Source organism: Petaurus breviceps, unplaced genomic scaffold (assembly GCF_028583685.1).
Source record: "Petaurus breviceps papuanus isolate PSGF00001 unplaced genomic scaffold, PetGlider_PUasm1.0 174, whole genome shotgun sequence".
Taxonomy (NCBI): Eukaryota; Metazoa; Chordata; class Mammalia; order Diprotodontia; family Petauridae; genus Petaurus; species Petaurus breviceps.
The window spans coordinates 21,903,440-21,921,102 of NW_027185761.1; the positions used below are offsets into that span (position 1 = coordinate 21,903,440).

Below are 17,663 nucleotides of genomic sequence, written 5' to 3' on the forward strand. Positions count from 1 at the left end.
TCCAGACAGTGAGGAGGGAAACCATAATGAAGAAGGAGATAGGGTCTAGGAGGAAAGAGAGAGAGAGAGAGAGAGAGAGAGAGAGAACAGTCAACAACATTAAAGGCTACAGAGAGATCAAGTAGGAGGAAGGTAGAGAAAAAGTTTGGGCAGTTAAAATATATCTAGTAACCTGGACGCCTAAGCAAGAATGCTTTGCAAACAGGAGGTGCTTAATAAATAGTTATTACTGGGCTGTTGTAGAGGTTGATGGTCTTTTGCTCTCCTTAGAAGAGTGGGTGTCTCTCTCTCCCTGATGTTTGTACTCGAGTACATCATACTACCTTAATGAGGGCACTGTTGTCAAAGCAGGGCTCAGGGGTGGGAGGTCAACTCCTGCATGATCTGAAGTGACTAGGAAGGTTTTTCTGGAGGAGTTGATGAGTACAGCTCTGGAAATGCTTCTTTCTTAGTCTATCACACTGCCTGAAGTTTCGTCATTAAAAATTATTCTTATACTGGTTAAATGCACTAAAATATTTGTAACATCATTTTTTTGTGGTAGCAAAGGATTGAAAACAAAGTAGATACCCATATATTGGGGACCTGCTAAATAAGATGTGGAACATAGATGTGATGGAATCTTACTGTAATGTTAAGAAATGGTGACTATGAAGAACATGGAGAAGCATGGGAAGATTTAGATGAACTGATGCAGTGAGAGGAGCAAAACAAGGAAAATGATACACACAATGACTACTGTGTTTCCCCGATAATAAGACACTGTCTTATTAATTTTTTGGACAGAAAAACACCAGAGGGCTTATTTTCAGGGGAGGGCTTATTTTAATGAACATTGACAGAAATTTTAATAAACAGGTAAATGTGAACAAAAAAATGTACCTTTATTCAATAAGCAAATCACTGGGGAAGAACAGGATGACGCGCTCACTGCTGCAGCTCTGATTGGATGCAGCTCAGAGCACGGCGTACGTTTCATGGGGGGGACGGTGCATACAGAGGGTACCGTAATGTAGCGTGTAGTGCAGGGGATCACCTTCACTACAGTAGCAATCTCAATAGGGCTTATTTTCGGGGGAGGGCTTATTTTAGAGGAATCTTACACAGTAAGGGGAGGGCTTATTTTCGGGATAGGTCTTATTATTGGGGAAACACGGTACAACAGTGCTAACACAAAGTACAAAACAAAACTGAATTGTGTAAAATGGTAACAACCAAGCTTAAACCAGAGAAACATTGAGAAAATGCATCTCTCCCTTAGGATCGAGTGCTGGGTCTAGAATCAGGAAGTCTTGAGTTCAAATCCATCCTCGAACACTTAACAGCTATGTGTCATTGGCAAGTCACTTAACCTTTGTTTGCTTCAGTTTTCTCATTTGGAAAATGGCGATAATATTAGTACCTACCCCTCACGGTCATCATGAGGATCAAATGAGATAATTGTAAAGCACCTAGCATATAATAAGTGCTTTAAAATATTAGCTATTATCATCATTATTATTCACTGCAGAGGTGAGTGGCTGTGGATGTAGGAAATGGTATTTGTTGCCAGACATGGTCAAGATGTGTTTGGGTTTTGTTCAATGACCTCCTTTAACTCTTTTAAAATTGTTGCTACAAGGGACAGCTCACCAGACAGAAGAGGGGCAGGAATGTATCTGGAAATTAATGTGATATAAAAAACAAAGGGCACCAATAAAAGCAAAACTTAAAAAAAATTACTCCATTGGCTCTTCAAATCTTGTCTTCTGGAGGGCGCTATGGACAAACATATGATTCTGGGGAAAATGATGCCTTAAGATTTTTCCACTACCACTGGGGTTAGGGGAGAAGGGCACACTGGGGATGAGATGAACTGGAAGATCCCTAAGAACAAGAATAGTGGCAAGGGGGAGGTTAGATGTAGGAAAGGAGGGACCTGGGAGGACAGGGGCAAACTTTGCAACCTCTATGCACTGGGCCTGGTTCATGGGGTAGCATCAATGGGGAGGAAGACCTAGATTTGATTTTTAGTTCTGCCTCTGACTTGCTATGGAAATTTGGCAAGACTCCATAGAGAAACTGAGGCCCAGAGATGTTATTTGTAAAATTAGAGGGTTAAACTATATGATATTTTGCATCCTTTTTTACTAGTTGGTACAAGATATGAAATCAGGAAGACCCAAGTTCACCTCAGAAAATAAGCTATGCGACTATGTGAAAGTCACTTAACCTCACTCTGCCTAAGTTTCCTCACCTATCAAATGGGGATAACAATAACACCTACCGTGTTTCCCCGATAATAAGACACTGTCTTATTATTTTTTTTGGAAAGAAAAACACCAGAGGGCTTATTTTCAGGGGAGGGCTTATGTTGTCCTGCCTCAGCTCTCCTCCGCAGCACTGCTCTCAATGGCGCCAGCAAGCAAATCACTGGGGAAGAACAGGAGGACGCGCTCACTGCTGCAGCTCTGATTGGATGCAGCTCGGAGCGCGGCGTTTCACCGGGGGGGGAGGGGGGAACGGTGCATACAGAGGGTACCGTAATGTAGCGTGTAGCACAGGGGATCACCTTCACTGCAGTAGCAATCTCAATAGGGCTTATTTTCGGGGGAGGGCTTATTTTAGAGGAATCTTACACAGTAAGGGGAGGGCTTATTTTCGGGATAGGTCTTATTATTGGGGAAACACGGTACTTTGCAAGGTTGTTGCAAGGACCAAATGAGATAGCAAGTGTAAAATTCTTTGAAAATCTTAATTGCTATATAAATGCTTACTATGACTATAAAGAAATGATGGTATGTGAATGTAAGGGAATACTACTGTCTCAAAAGAAATGATGAAAGGGACAGTTTCGGAGAAACCTGGGCAGACCATTAGACTGTAAGGTCATTGAGTGCAGGGACCCTCTTTTGCCTTTTTTTGTATCTCCAGAACTTAGCATAGTGACCAGCACATAGTAGGGGGTTTAATAAATGTTTGTTGATTGACTATGAACTGATGCAGAGTGAAGGAAGTGTAATGCCATGCACGAGCAGCTTTCCAGAAGAATGCTACTGTGAACAGCTTTTAAGATTCTGATTACACAGTATAGTGAACACTCCATTTATTCCATAACAAAGCAAAGCAAATCCACAGAAAATCAAAGTACAGCATTCACAATATTACAGCTATCACAGAAAATCACAATATAGTATTTACAACAGCTTATCATTAAAATGGCCACATAGTTTTCACCAAAGTGGTCACAATATTTAGAACAAAGAACAATCATCTCAAAGTACAATAGTCAAAAGTCTTCTACTCATGGGGCAACTTGATTAGCTCAAATCAGTCACTTATTCAGCAATCAATTACTAAGTATCATACACAAATTCTCCACCCCTAGGTAACTAGTAAACTACAATTTCATCATTACTCAGCACCCAAGGAATGGTCTTTTCTTCATCTTGACTTGGGCCTGTTCTCAGATTCCCTGGATCCCCTTCCATGGTCCCAGATTCTACCTGGACTCAATGGCAGACAACTCCCAGTGCCCTGTCCAGCTCTCTGGGGAGGTCCTGCTCCACACTGAAGTTCACAGGGTTTGGTCCATGTCAGCTCCTTCACAATTTCTGCTCCAGGGAATTCAAGGCTGGCAAGCCACAAATAAAGTATCAGCATCCTAGTCATCTGGGATCTGGGGCTGCTGGCTCCAGGCTCCGAGTTCCAGGCTCATGGCTCCTGGGCTCCTGTTCAGAAGAAGCTCCACCACCACAAGTTCTCAGGAAATTCTGGCTCAGTTCTCCATTCTCATTTCTCTTCTGTAGCTGCTCTGCCTCCAGATGCTGGTCCCAAGAAATTCTGACTGTGCCTCTGGGGCTTCTCTTATATACACACAGCATTAGCTTCCTGTTTCAGCCAACCCCTTCCTGTTATGTCAGCAACAGGAGACAGGAGTTCACACCTTCTGTTTCCCCAACAGAGGCTTGATCAATTACTAAGCGCTAAGTACTTGGTACCTTTGCCAACACAAAGGGATCTTCAAATTTGAATTCCATTACTATTACAGAAAGCCAGAACTAAGAGGGTCATTTATAAAATAATATTGTAACAAGTATCAACTTTGAAATACTTAAGAACTCTGATCAATTAAATGACCAACCATGATCCCAAAAAGGCTAATGAGGAAGCATACTACCCATTGCCTGACAGACGTAATCGAGTGAAAATGATGATGATATACATATATTTGGACGTGCTCAATAAGGTGAATTTGTTTTGCCTGACTATGCAATGTTTGTTTCAAGGGGTTGCTTTTTTCTTTTTCTTTTCTTACTTTTTGGAGGGCAGTTGGGGTTAAGCGACTTGCCCAAGGTCACACGGCTAGATTTTTGTGTTAAGTGTCTGAGGCTGGGTTTGAACTCAGGTCCTCCTGACTCCAGGGCTGGTGCACTATTCACTGCACCACCTAGCCACCCCGGGTTGTTTTTTTCTTTTCCTCAATGAGAATGGGAGGAGATGAAAAGGAGAGGAAATATAAACTTATACACTGAAAATAAAACAAAAGTTAAAAATATTAAAAGTTAAGAGTCTGGATTTGAACCCAAGTCTCCTAACTCCAAGTTCAGAGGGCTCTTTCCACTTTATTGGGGGATACCAAGTGCAAATACATCTGGAAAACCCATTAAGAGAAAAGCACCTCCTTCTTGGGCATCAGCAGCAACTACTCAGATTGACACCAACAGGCCTTCCATCTAGATGCCATCTTTAGGTTATTTATAGAGAATGGCTGCCTGGGCTCTGCCTGAAAGACAAGGAGAAAGCTCCCTGTTATTTCTTGCCTTTGGGTGCCAGGAATGGCCTGACTCAGGACTGCATGAGGCCCAGGAATTTTAGGAGCTGGGGCTGAGCAAAGCGGACAGTGGCTTCTGTGTCTTTCTCTACTCCTAGCGTGGTGCGCAAAGCAGTTAGCTAGCCTAGTCCAGAGAAAAGAGCATTAAACTAAGAGGCCGGAGTCCCAGGTTATAGTTCCAGCTCTGCCAGTCCCTAGCTACACGATTTTGGGCAAAGCAATATCCCTTTCTTGGACTTCTGTTTCATCATCTATAAAATGATGGTCTGTAAGGGCCCTACTTTCTTGAACATTCCACGTTTTAACAGTGCTAAGGCTCTTTCAAGCTGTAACATTCTGTGTTCAGTCAACAAGTAGTTACTAAGTATTTATTAAAACTGTATTTATTATTTACAAGTATTAAACTTTCCAGTTGTAGCATTGTGTTTAACCAATCAACAATTATTTATTAAATATGTACCAGGCACAGTGCTAGGAACTAGGGTTATAAAAAGGGAAATTATCCCTACTCATAAAAACTTACATTTTAATGGAGGAGATAAAAATAATATACATAAACATATATAACATAAACACAAATAAATACAAAATGTGCAAAGTAGCTCAATCGAAGGTGGTTTGGGAGGATGGGCTTTGGCAGTTGGGGATAGCAGAAAAAAACTTCACAAAATCTGGTGCCTGACCTTGAAAAAAAGAGAAGTGGTGCACATTTTAGGCATGGGGACGGCCCCGAATCTGGTGCCCCACAGAGATGGATGCTAGAGTAAAATTTGCATAACTAACAGAGAAAAGACCAGTTTGGCTGAATCACAGAGTATGGAATGGGGGAGTTATAATGTGCATTAAGGCGGAAAAGACAGGCTGGGAGCCAGTTGTGTCCAGCTTTTAAAAGCTAAAGGAAGGAGTTTATGTTTTATTTTAGAGGCTAACAGGAAGGCACTGGAGTTGGCTGAATGGTGGTTGAGGGTGGGGCTGGGGGGGCGGGGTTTACAGCTCTAATGCTATCTTCTCATAACTATGTTGTAAGGTCCAGTTCTAATTCTCTATGATCTGAGGGCTCCCAGCTCTCAATTCTATGAGTTTATATATTATAGGCTCAATAAATATCCATTAACTGATGGATTGACCTTGAGCACAACTATGGTACCCTTTTGGCTTTTGTGAATGGTGGCAGTGGTGCATGGTGACTAGGGACTTTCCAGTATATCCTAAGTTATTTCCAACGAAAAAGACACATAGTATCTATTCAATAATCCACTCAACAATCTACTTGAATGTTTGTTGACAGGTTGCTTGGTCCAAATCCACATTCCAGGGCTGGACTTTTTAATGGAAGAAGAGACTGGAGACTTGAGTTCTAGTCCTTGTCTGTTACTTGGTAGATGTGTGACCTTGGACAAGTGATTTCTCCTCTCAGAGCATTGGTTCCCTAATCAATAAAATGAGAGGGCTGGATCAGCTAAATCCTAAAATATCTCCCAGCTCTATTGTAGGATTCTAAATCAAAAGTTGGCTTGATGTGATGGGAAGAACCAAAAGTCAGAAGTCAGGAGAAGTCAGCTGGGTCTGAGCCCCAACTTTGCCACTAATTTACTCTGTGACCTTGGGCAAGGGACTCAGTTTTATAATCTGTAAAATGAGATCTCTAGAAGCATTTAGAAGGGCCCTCCTAGCATGAATATTCTAAGGTGCTAGGAGAATTAGGGGCCTTTAGGAGCCAAGTGTACAGACTATGACAGCCTTGGGCTGAGCAGTTTGTCTCTACATGACAGAAGATGGAATGTGCTGGCCTGGTCAGCTGACTCAGCAGCCATGGACACCAGAAAAGTATCTGTTTAGCTTGATAGCAGGAGAGTGATAAGTACAAAAGAAGAAAGTCTTCTAGGGTGTCCAAGGATCCCAGAGGGAACAATGTAATAACTAAGACCCAGGGGATTCTGGCTAAATTGAGATAACTAACTTCCCCTTGAGTCTCAGTTTCTCCATTTGTAATTCCTGTTACTTTCCCTCCTACTCATTTCCTAGGCTGCTGTAAGGCTAGGTTAGAGGGTTATCTATCCCAGAGCATATCAAAACGTGAGGAAGACCTCTGGACTAGGAGTCAGGAGGCCCAGTTCTGCCATGAACTCCTCACAGAGAAAAAAATATCAGAGTTAGAAGGAGACTGTCTAGTCTAATGCTTTCATTTTACAGATGAGGAAACTAAGGTTCAGAAAATAGAGAAGTTATTGCCCAAGGTCATAGAACTAGCAGAATTCAAACTAGAACCTGGGTCTTTTCATTCCTGGTCCAGTGTGCTGTTCTCTTCCCACCTCCCCCAAATATAATACAGTAGGGAATCTGTTTATAGGTTGGACGAAACAGGCACTGAGTTTCTTTTAAACTCTCAAATTCTGAGATTCTGTACCATGATGCCAACCCGTCTCAATTTCTTCATTTGTACAAATGAGGAGAATAACCCTTGCCCTGTCTACCTTACAGGGATGTTTGAGAGATCTTAGAAATAATGCATGGGAACATCTGTGGTGTAGCGGAAAGAATACTAGTCCTAAATCCTAAAACCTGGACTTAGTCCTAGCTCTGAAATATACTAACTGGAAGACTATATACAAGTCACTTAACCTTTCAAAGCCTTTTATTCCCTCATCTGTAAAATGGGGATAAAAAGATCTCTATTACATGCATTAATGTTGAATCTGGAGCTGGAGATCACCCTGGAGATCAACTAGCAGACTCCCTCTTATTTTAAAGATAAGAAAATCAAGTGGTCTCAGGCCATGGGGTGACTTAGTCACACAGGCAGAATGTAAGCTAGCACAGCCAAGTTTCCAACCTAGAGGAACGGATTTTGCCCACCGTGAAGTACTCTTTATTGAAAAGTATAATAGTCTATACAAGTGTAAGGGATTATTATAATAAAAGGCACATTATTAGGCCTCACTGGAAACCAGGCAGCAAGGCCCACCCCTGCCCTGGGCTGAGAGACACAAGGCTGACTCTGCATTTCCATAAACAGTGGTATGTACGGAGGAGCAGGCAGTCCAGCTTGGCAACTTGGTCCATGTAGGGCAGGTTTCTGGCAGGGACAGGCAGCTTTTCCCACCCCTGACCAACAGCAGGGAGACCCACAAGAAGGACCCCAGGGACCCAGCACCTTATTCCCAGGGTCTAACCCAGATCAAGGTGGGCTAGGAAGAAGGTCCATTCATTTCTTGCCTTCTGGGCAGGACAATTTCACTGATATCTCTCCTGCTCTCCTAAAGCTAGTCTATATCCATGTCTATTCCCACCCCCCCCAAAAAAAAATTCTTTTTTGGTACAGAACTAGAACCCACCTGTTTTTCATTTCTGTAGGGAATATGCAATGTAGAAACTCCTTCCATTTGAAGTCAGTCACTGTAGCGGGGTGCTGGCAGCTTCAGGGGCTTGCCTATGGTCATACAGCCCAGCCTGAGTCAGCAGCAGGACTTGAACTCAGGTTTTCCTGACTTCAAGGCCAGACTTGTGTCCATGAACCCCCCCTTTGCCACTCTTCCTCTCACTCCCTGCCAGCCCCATAATCAGCATTATCTGAGCACTATACCTAGAAGCTAGAGGATCTGAATTCTAGTTGTGTTTCTGCTCCTAATTAGCTGAGTGACCTTGAACAACTTAGTTCTCTGAGCCTCAGTTTCTACTTACAATAACAACAGTGCTGGGCAAGCTGATATTGGGTCCTAGGTTCAAATCCTACCTCTGAGAAATACCATTTGTGTGACCTTGGACAAGTCATCTAATCTACTTGGGGTCTCAGTTTCCCCATTTATAAAATTAAAGAACTGGCCTCAGATAGGCCCTTCCAGCTCTAAAGTTGTGATTCTCTGAGCAGGCCTTTTTCCAGCGCTATCACTGGGATTTTGTCTGTGGTCCTGCCTAAGGTGAGTCTTCATCATCCACCAGTTTCACCACCTTCCAGTCCTAATGACCAGGATTGATCACTCTCTAGCACAATTTACCCAGGAGGCTTAGCAATACCTGCTTCTCCATACCCAAATCTTCCTTTCAAGGAAAAGCCATCTTCAGAGACTCTCTGAGGCTGTCACAGGGTCAAATCATTGCAAATGGAAGGGACTGTGGAGATAAAGTCCCTTATTTTACAAAGAAGGACACAAATCTCCCCTCATTCAGTAGCACTGAGCAGAGTATTAGACTAAATGGCTAAGTCAGCCTGAACAAATGCTTCCATTTTCTTTATGTGTCAAATTGGGTTAGATTCAATTATCTCTAAGGTTCCTTCCACCTCCCCCAAAATAAAATAAAATAATCTATGGATCTACAGGAAAAATATCTGGGAGGCCGAACTTTCTACAGGGAAAGATGGATCAGCACCAACTTAGTACAGACGGCTATTCTACAACATTGTTGTGGGGTATCAAGGAGCATTGTGGGGGAGGCTGAACTTCCTACAGGGAAAGAAGACAGAAGGAAAGGAAGGGGACACAGTAGATGGGTCAGCACCAACTTAGTACAGACGGCTATCCTACAACATTGTTGTGGGGTATCAAGGAGCATTGTGGGGGAGGTTGAACTTCCTACAGGGAAAGAAGACAGAAGGAAGGGAAGGGGACACAGTAGATGGGTCAGCACCAACTTATCACGGACGGCTATCCTACAGCATTGTTGTGAGGTATCCAGGAGGCACTGGCATTGTGGAGAGGATAGAGGAGAAAGAGAAAGAGGCAGAAGATGATAGGGTCACACTTTGCAGCAGGAAGAAACCTTTGAGATCATTAGAGATTGAGCACTGAGACCATTTAACAGGAGAAGGGAAGGTAAGCGAGTTGCCCAAGGCCACTCAGCTAATAATGATCAAAGTCAGCATTTGAACTCAGGGTCTCAGGACTCCAAAAGCTGCCCTCTTCCCACCTCACCACAACAGCTCTGAGGATGGGTTAGAAGGTGGGTAGGGAGGGAAGGATGGGTTGAAATAGTGGGAGAAGGTGGAGATGGAGGTAAAGAAGACAGGAATCGGGGGCAATGGGGGAGATCTGGCCTACATTGATAGAGCAGGTAGAGGGAAGGGAAGAGGGGTGGAGTCGTGGACCAGGGAAAGCCGCGACCAGGAGGGCTGGGACAGGGACGGGGTCATATTCAGTTGCTTACCGTATTTATTATGCACCTGCTACGTGACAAGCACCGAGCTGGGTACTTGGGACAAAATGATTACATCCCAACAGCCCAACCCTCAAGGACCTGCCGTTCTCCTTGTGGGGGGGAGGGGCGCTCGGGGGGAATCCTACCTAAAATCCTTGTCCGTGGACGTCATCTTCTCCAAGAGATTGGAGATGTGGAAGGACACGTTGCTCATCTCGCCAGGCGGCGGTGGCCCCGCAGCAGCCGGAGGGGAGGGGACTGAGCTGGAGCCGGTGGCACAGTGAACGCAGAGGCCGCAGCGCAGGGTCGGCGCCGGACTGAGCCGAAGCGCAGGGGCCGGGACGCAGGGGCCGGGGCGCAGGGGCCGGGGCGCAGGGGCCGGGGCGCAGGGGCCGGAGCGCAGGGCAGGAGCGCAGGGGCTGCGGCGCACCGCCTCCCTGGGCCTGGAGCCGGCTATGAAGAATATGGCTTCCTGGGGGCCGGAGCGGCGCCGTCCTCTGCCCGCTGCCCGCTCTCCGCCCGGGCAGAAGTAGCTGGAAAAGCCCCGAGCCCGGGCACTGTGATCATGAGATAGAAATAGCCGCGCCGGCTCCAAGCTCCAGACTCAGGGCTCTGCGCTGGAGGTTCGGGCCGCCCCCTGCCGGCAGCAACCTACGCCAGCCCCGCCCCAGCAAGGGAGGAGGAGGGGCTTCAGGGGCCTGGGAAGGAACAGCTTTGGGGTCTGGGGACCTGAGAAGGAAGGTATTGGGGAGGGGTGGGAATCCTCCTCTTCTTAATGGAAGGAGAAGGTGAGGGGGTGAATTTGGGTATGGGAGACAAAGGGGAGAGGGACTGAGACTCCCATCTTTAATGGAAGAGGGGAGGTATTTTAGGGTAAGGAACTAGGGAGAGGAGGGTTTGAGGGTGGTCTGTTGATAGAAGAGGGAGGGATTTGGAGATAGGGGAGTAGAGAGGGGAGGGCTGCACTCCTGTTGATGGGAGGAGAAAAAGATTGGATGTCAGAGAGAAAACTGGAAAGGACAGTGTTTTGAATGAGAGGAGTGAAATTTAGGGGGTCTGAAGGCGGGAGAGGGAAGACGAGGGATTTGGGGATAAGGGACCAGAAAGGGAAGGGGTTTGGGAGTAGAAGACTGGAGGGGGAAGGGATCTGTGGTGTGGAGACTAGAGCCAGCCTAGGGTGGGATTTGGGGAAAGGAGATGAGAGAGATTTGGGGTTAAACACTGGACAAAGAAGGGGGGACTTGTAAACAGAGGAGGGGGGATTTGAGGGGCATGGCACAGAAGAGTCAGAATTTGGGGTAAACTGCATGGAAAGGAGGGAGAATACCTTGAGATTTAGAAGGGGAAAGCACCTTACAAAAACCATTTACATTTCTACAGGCTTTAAAGTGAATAGGGTTCTTTCCTCATAATAAGTCAGTGAGGTAGGTAGTAAGAGTTTTATTATCCCCATTTTACATATGGAGAAACTAAAGCTCAGGGAGGGATTACATCCTGGATGACCCAATCAAGTACAATTCAGAGTCACACAGAATCCCAGATCTTTGATTCTTCTGGATGCTCTCACACCTAACAAGTTTGGGGAGAGAGAAGAGAGAAAAGAAGAATGTGGGGAAAGAGGAAGAAAATCGAAGGGGAGACATAGGAAAGGAGAGCATAGGAAATTTCTGTTTGAATTTAGGGGCACACAGTCTACCCCCTTCTGCAACTATATCTCCCATCTGTTCTGAGATCAAAACTCTGAAAAGGGAACTCCCTCCTGCCCATTAACCCTAGAATCACCTTCTCTTGATATCCTAGTAGAGGACAATGGCAAAAGACTTACTAAAATAGTAGGCAATTCATAAGTGCTTGTTGGGGGCAGCTAGGTGGCACAGTGAATAGAGCACTGGCCCTGGAGTCAGGAGGACCTGAGTTCAAATTCTGCCTCAGACACTTGACCTTTAAGTAGCTGTGTGACCTTGGGCAGGTCACTTAACCCTAATTGCCTTGCCTGCCCTCCTCCAAAAAGAAATCCAACATAAGTGTTTGTTGAATTGAATTGGTATGAATTGAATCACTACACTTCTGATGATTCTTTCATTACCCTCACATGGCTGTGGATTCCTTGCCCAGCTCAAGGAAATAAATAAGATTTACTTTATGCAATTGTGGGAGGCTGTGTATGGTAGAATGTATATTACCCTGGGAATCAGTAGACCTGAATTCCATAGTCAATAGACATTTATTTATTTTTTTAAAGCAATTGGGGTTAAGCAACTTGCTCAAGGTTACACGGCCAGTTATTTTGTGTGGTGCCAAGTATTTGAGGCCGGAACCAATCCTGGGTCTCCCGACGCTGGGGCCAGCGCTCTTATTGAGCCACCTGGCCGCCCCACAATAGACATTTATTAAGTGCCTTCTGTGTGCCAAGCACAGTGCTAAACTCTGGGGATACAAATCAGAAGAAGAAAGACTGTCCCTACCCTCAAGGAGCTTGCAATCTTCTGGAGAAAGACCATAAATGAAAGGATGCTGAAAGGGAGAGGGGAGGCTACCAAAGGGTACCTTGCCTAGGGGCATGATATTTGCTGAGTCAAAATGAAGCTAATCAGCTGGTAGGAAATCAAGAATTGGCCCCTATATATATATCCTGGGGGCCAGCTCCCTCCCTCTCCCTCTTGTAACCCATTGTTAAATGTTTGGCATAAGCATTCTTACTTCAAAAATGAACAAACCAACAAATCTGGGCTTGATTTATTGTTTTGAATGTCTAGACTTAGGAAAGTGATGGAGAAAATGCATGCAAAGCATGCAAATTCAACTGAGAAGTGTGGTGTGCCTTTTAGAGAGCCAGTTGTTAAACATTTACGAGCATACCCCTGGCTCCAGTCCTGGCTCTACCACTAATTAGCTTTGTGAACTTGGACAAGTTACTCAGTCTCTCTGTTCCTGTTTTCTTCAATGTGGGGGAAAGGGGAAATTGGCAGAATTGAACTAGATAACTCTTAAGTCCTGTCAACCTCAGAGTTTAGTATGAGAAAGACAAACATGATCAGGTTGAGTCCATTGTTTTATTTCTCTCAAAGCTGGCAACACACATGCATGGGAGCTAACAATTTGGAACTGAGAGCTCATTTGGGGGTTCCAGTGCACGGTTTATATATAGGATGCATAGGGGTGATATCATTCCATCATCATTTTACCTCTGGACAGAGGAAATAACTCTTTTATCAGACCCCCAGGATTTGGGCTAGCTAGACAAAAGAATCTGTCTCCACCCAATCTTCCCTATTTTAGATTAAATTATTTGCAAGCTTGGGTGGTGTTTGACTGGGATAAGGACACTCAATGCACTCTCATTATCAGTAATGTCCTTCTAAAAAGAAAAGACTGAACTTCAGAAGAAGGGAGTTGGGGGAAGTTTTGAATCTCCAAGATAATAATTATTAAAAATCATTTTTCACAGTTCTTTCCCAGCTCTGTATTTCTAATTCTATGACAAATTTGTCCTAAATGATGTTTAACAGTAAATTGGGGAATGACTAAATAAGTTGTAGTGTATGACTGTGATAGATTCCTACTGTGCTCTAAGAAATGAAGAGCAGGTTGGTTTTAGAAAAACATAGAGACTTGCATGAACTGATGCAAAGTAAGCAGAACCAAGAGAATGTTTAATGTTCAAAGAGTAACTGTGAATGACTGAGGTACTCTGAGTAATATGATTATTCAAATCAACTACAAAGGACTTATAATAGAAAATGCTAACCACCTTTAGAGAAAGAACTGTTATATGGAAGTATGTATTGTTTGGTTCCACATATATGCCTATATCAAATGTTGGCCTTCTCTTATGTGGGCTTGGGAGGGAAGGAGGGAGACAATTTGAAATTCAAAACATAAGAATAAAAATTTTTTTATTAAAAACAAAAAAAAAGTCCCTGGTCTAGTCTCTGGAAACTCCTGTATGTTTATTAAATTCAAAGAGAGGGAGTTCTTTGAATTCAAAGTCTGGCTGCCCTTGTCTAAAATTCTTTATTCATTAGCACAGAATGACCTATCATATTAGCTAATCTTGGAAAGTACTGAGAGCCCAGCTTGGAAGGTATGCAATTCAATTCAAGTATATTTTGTTGAATCCAATGGAACATTGTGGAGAAGTTTGGTTGGATGCTGAGGGTGATTGAGGGAAGAGCTCTTACCTGGCTGAATCAATCTTTGAATATCATAGGGAAAGAAAAAGAGTGCTTAAAAGTAGGCTCAGTGTTGGGAGGGCATGGTGGTGGTGGTGGTGGTGAAATGAGGATATGGTTGGGTTGCAAGAAACAAGGAAACTTCTACCTGGACTTCTCCCCAATGACACTCCAGAATACTGTACTTGGAATTAGGAAGACCCAGGTTCTCATCTTGCTTCAAATACTTGCCAACTGTAGGACCATGGGTAAGTCACAACCTAAGTCTCAGTTTTCTTATCTGTAAAATGGATAACATAATGATAATATCTGTAATATCTGCCTCAGGGTTGTTGTGAGGCTTATGTGCAATATTGTTTGTGAAAGAACTTTTATTGCAAACTTCAAGAGTACTGTATAAATGTCAGCCATTATTTTTCCCATTCTTTTTCCATCTCTATCCCCTCCTTTGTGAGGGAAGTTAACATCAGGGAGTGACATATACTGTCTCTTAAGCAAAGGGATACGAACACAGCTCCCACCTGGGCAGAGCCCCTAGATGAGAGACCCCCACTAAGGGAAGCCCCTCACAGGGGTTCTGTCTTAGCCCAGACATATCTTTGTATCTCTTCTCCTTTTCCTTCTTCTGTCCTAATTTGGAAGTTGGGGAAATTCCCAGCAATCCCCTGGGTTTCCTTAAATACATTTTTATTGATATCTTCAGTTTTCACATTGCCTACATTTTCCTCCCTCTTCCTCTCCCAAAGAGCCACTCCTTAGAACAAAGACTTTTAAGAGTAGAAATAACAATTCAGCAAAACTAATCAAACATCAAAAAAGTCTGAGTTGTAGCTCACCCAAAGTCCTGGCCTCAGCACAAAAGCAGGGGTGGGATGGATTTTCATATCTATTCTTTGGGACCAAACTTGTTCATTGTAATTTCATAGCAATCAATTTGATTGTTTTGTCATTGTTCATGTAGGGCTTCTTGTGTTTCTCCATATTCATCATTTCTTCTTGTTCAGTTGTTTCAGTTGAGTCCAACTCTTAGGGACCCCATTTGGGGTTTTCTTGGCAAGATAGTGGAGTTGTTCACCATTTCCTTTTCCAACTCATTTTATAGGTGATTAAACTGAGGCAAAAAAGGTGAAGTGACTTCTCCAGGGTTGGTTGGTTGGTTGGTTGCTGTCCTTTGTTCTTGAAGAGGACCAAAATGACATCACTATGCTAGTGCCAAGTTTCAGTGTGTCCAACTGTGGCTGATTGGACTGATATGAGCTTGGAATGCTCTACCACAGGTCGGGCACAAATAGTGCATGTGAACATTTGGGGTGAATTCTCGAAATTTGCACATTCTGCATTTCCTTTGAACTGTTTCAATTCTGCTTTGCTCATAGAGCATGGCACTTCGTCTGATGTGGGCATGCCATGCTGAGCGGTACTATGTCAACATCTCCCATGTGTAATGTAATGCCAAAAGAAAGGCAACTTCCCAAGGTTCAGAATACCAGCATAGGTGCTCTCCATTTTATTCAGTGACAAACCAAGAACAGAGAAGATCAAAACATGACATCATTCCAAATACAGCATTTACTAAGCGTGATTAAATAATCTCCAAGTACTACCCCACCCCAGGACCTTCCAATCATTCAATCAATTACAAAGTCTCTGTTCTAAATACTTCTCCACCCCTAGGCTATACCTTAATTAAGTCCACCACAAAGCCCCTCTTCTCAAATGGAGATTAGTTTCCAAACATAAGGTCAAAAGTTCCCCACCCCTGGATCACAATTGAATCTACCCCAGAGTTACATCAAGTTTAAACACAGCACTTAATACCCAAATGGAGGTCTTTTCTTCATCTTGACACGAGGCAAGTTCTCAGCAATCTTAGTTCCTGGGGAGACAAGGCTTAGCAAGGCCATAAGATACATTGCCAATCCCTTCATGAATTTATCCTCTGTCTGTAGAACAGTCATAGAACCCCTGAACACATTAGCAAAGCCCTCTCCCAGGATTTCTGTAAACATACAACAAGAAAATCCTTCTTCAGGGCTTCTGAACCAACAGAAAGGCTCCCAGACCCCTGCAACAACAGCACTGTCCTTCACCAGTGGACAGTATTCACTCTGTCTGTAGGACAGTCTCCAGACCCCTGCAACAACAGCACTGTCCTTCATCAGTGGACAGTATTCATTCTGTCTGCAGGACAGTCTCCAGACCCCTGAAACAACAGCACTGTCCCTCACCAGTGGACAGTATTCACTCTCTGTCTGCAGGACAGTCTCAGGGCTTCTTAACCAAATGCCAGGTTCCAGGACTTCTTCAACAGGACAGTCTTTCACCAGTGGACAAATCTGGCAAAATAACATCAAAACAGACAGACAAAGTACCAGCAAAACAGCCATGTCTCCTCAGTCCTTGGCAGCTCAGGGGGCAGGTCTCAAAAGTCCAGGGCAATTCAAAGCGGCCACCAGCAATTCTCTTAGTCTCTCTCTCTCCCCACGAGGTGCTGCTTCCAAAAAGATCTTCCGCCTCTCTCTTGTCTCTCCAAATCTACGTCACCAGCTCCTCCCAGTTCAGGACTTTCTTTTCACATCAAAAAGTCCATCCCACAGGTGGGATTAACAAGCTCTGGGTTTTAACACAATCAATTTGAAAACCAAGCCAATACAGGGGAATTTTAATTGACATTACTATCACACCATGTCACACAGTCAACTCCAAAGTTCTTAAGAGAGACCTTGAGAGTGTCCGTGTATCGCTTTTTCTGACCACCATGTGAATGCCTGCCCCATGTAAGTTCTTCACAAAAATAGGCTTTTTGGCAAGTTTATGTTCTGCATTTGAATTACATGGCCAACCCATCAGAGTTGTGCTCTCTGAAGCAGAGTTTGAATGCTTGGCAGTTTAGTTGAGTGAGGACCTCAGGGTCTGGTACCTTATCCTGCCAGGTGATCTTCAGAATCTTCCTAAGACAATTCAAATCACACAACTAGTGTCTGAGGCTGGATTTGAACTCAAGAAGATGAGTCTTCCTGATTCCAGGCCCAGTGCTCTGTGTACTATAGAGCCACCTAACCATCCCTCATCATTCCTTATAGCACAGTAATATTCAATTACATTCATGTTTTACAACTTATTCCTCTAGACCATGCCACTCTGGGGTGTTGTGAGGCTCAAATGAGATAACGTATGTGAAGAAACTTGTGAACCTTTAAAAGACTATCTAAACACCAGTTATCATCATCATCATCAACATCATCATCATCATCATCAGTCTATATTTATCAGATCTCTAGTTCGATGATGGCTTCATTCCCTGAGCCTTCTACTACACCACTGCTGAGTTCAAGCAATGTTTATAGAGCAATGCTATAATATGTAATATATATGTGTGTGTGTGTGTGTGTGTATAAAATATTTCATTAAAGCACAGTGCTAGTAAATATTTAACAACCAGCCTCTCTAGGGGAAAATGTACTATGCACTTTTCAGTTTGATCTATGTTGTTAACATTTTCTCTAGACAATCAGCAAAACAATAAATCTAGCCATGATTTGTGA

At 43.8% G+C, this 17,663-nt stretch overlaps 1 protein-coding gene across 1 annotated transcript in view; it reads right to left on the reverse strand.

Moving 5' to 3' along the window:
• The window catches only part of CAND2 (cullin associated and neddylation dissociated 2 (putative)), a 51,455-nt gene extending 40,871 nt beyond the window's left edge, over positions 1 to 10,584 (reverse strand). The window contains exon 1 of the mRNA XM_069083889.1: positions 10,093 to 10,584. Coding sequence (XP_068939990.1) covers positions 10,093 to 10,160 — 68 coding nt within the window. The 5' untranslated portion in view covers positions 10,161 to 10,584. The remainder of the gene's footprint in view (positions 1 to 10,092) is intronic.
• Between the last annotated feature and the right edge of the window lie 7,079 nt (positions 10,585 to 17,663).